Genomic DNA, 1,930 nt, shown 5'->3' on the forward strand with positions numbered 1-1,930 from the left:
TCTTGATGATGATGAGCGCGTTGATGTGAGGCGAGGAATGAGAAAAGCTCAAAGTCGAAGAGGAGGAGGAAGAGGAAGCAGCAGAGGCGGCGGCGGCAACGGTATCGGTGGCGGAGGAGAAGGAAGCATCCTCTAGCGCCAAGGAGGTATGGTCGCTCTCTACAAGCGCAGAGATCACAGGGTCGAGGATCTGCAGACGAAGTAGTTCTATCCTCATCTGAGGTGGAGGTGGAGGAGGAGGAGGAGGCGGAGGAGGAGGAGGAGGAGGAGGTGCTGGCGCTGGTGCTGGTGCTGGTGCTGGTGCTGGTGCTGGTGGAGGAGGAGGAGGTGAAGGGAGGATGACAGTGCCGGCAGGTTTTCGTTCACAGGAACATGGCAAATATTGTGATGCCGTATGATGTCAACCTGATGAGCTGCTTGCAATATGCCGTTGACTACTTGGAGGTGAGAAGACAGAGGAGGAGAGAAGAGGAGAGGGAGAGCAGGACAAGACAGGAGACGAGGGGAGGGGAGGGGAGAGGAGAGGAGAGGAGAGGATGAGTGGAGTGGAGGGATAGGTGAGGAGGAGAGGGTCGATGGCAGGAGGAGGAGGAGGGCAGCGAGTGATGCAGGACTTGGCAGGTTCAGCACATCATCGTCTGCGGGCACTACAGCTGCATGGGGATCCAGGCGGCGTTCAACAAGGAGAACTTTGCGAGCCCGCTGGAGAACTGGATCTCACACATCAGGGACGTTTACAGGACCCACCTGAAGGAGCTCGAGAAGATCGAGGATCCGATGGCGAAGAGGAGGAGGCTGGTCGAGCTCAACGTCATCGAGTCGTGCCGGACTGTCTACCAGATGTCCATCGTGCAGAACAGGCTGAAGCAGACTGATCCGGTGCAGCCGTTCGCAACCCCGCGCATTCATGCGGTTGTGTATGATGTGGCTGATGGGACTCTGAAGTGAGTTATGGAGGAGGAGGAGGAGGAGGAGAAGAGGAGGAGGAGTGAGTGACGTAGAGTGGCAGGCGGCTCAATTGGGTTCAGCCTGAAATCGACGACGTTTACGGCATGCGAGGATGCCATGGAATGGGATGCGACATTGACTTCTACAACACCGCTCCTCTAGCAGGATGAACAGCACCTCTCCTGAACCCCTTCTCCTTCCTCCCCATCTTCCCTTCCCCATTTTCCCCTGCCAGGCAGTTGCCCCAACCTCGTTTGCAGGTAGACTGGTGTCTACCTCCTCCTTTTCGGCACGCTCTCTCCCTCGGATTGCCCCTCCCTCCTCCTGCTCCTGCTCCTGCTCCTGCTCCTGCTCCTGCTCCTGCTCCTGCTCCTGCTCCTGCTCCTGCTCAGCATCATCACCATCCGCAGCGGCAGATGTTTCTGCTCCTGCATTTCTGTGCGAGCAAAGGGGGTGGAGGGAAGCATCTTTAACAATTATTACAAGCAAACACCAACACAAACTCCCTTCCTCCTCCTCTACTCGAAGCAGTTGAAGAAAGAGCAAAAGCCAACCAGCAATGCTGACCCCACAAACAAGGATGCGACTTCAGCCATCTTGGACATCTGCAGCCAGAGTCAACCTCCTCCTCCTCCTCCCCCTTCCGCATGAAGCGATGACCCTTTGCGTTACTCTCATACCCAATACGATCTTCTGCTTGATGCCGTCATGACGCGACTTGGTTTAGCTTCTTGTCCTCCTTGTGCTTCAACGCCTGAGCCTTGCTGGCCTGCAAGCTTTCTTCTCTACGAGCTTTCTTGCCATCTATACCTGACCGCCTCCGCCCTGCATAAGCAGCCTTGGTCTCCTAAGGGCTGAAGGGACCGCGTCGAAATTGCCTTTGAAATATTCGAGCGGCTTATTCTTGAACAAAACGATTGTCCTCTCTCTACTCTGTTGAGGATCAATCGAACATGTGACACCTATCACAACAGTCATGTCG

The 1,930-nt window shown here is 55.6% G+C and overlaps 1 protein-coding gene across 1 annotated transcript; it reads left to right on the forward strand.

The window, feature by feature from the left end:
• Window positions 1–351: 351 nt before the first annotated feature.
• On the forward strand, window positions 352–948 carry GUITHDRAFT_83693 (hypothetical protein; the record flags this gene model as incomplete). The annotated part of the gene is made up of 2 exons (XM_005817684.1): window positions 352–444; window positions 622–948. Coding segments are annotated over 2 exons (420 nt in total), but the record flags the coding sequence as incomplete, so codon positions are not given.
• Window positions 949–1,930: the final 982 nt, after the last annotated feature.

Source organism: Guillardia theta (assembly GCF_000315625.1).
Source record: "Guillardia theta CCMP2712 unplaced genomic scaffold GUITHscaffold_678, whole genome shotgun sequence".
Classification (NCBI taxonomy): Eukaryota; class Cryptophyceae; order Pyrenomonadales; family Geminigeraceae; genus Guillardia; species Guillardia theta.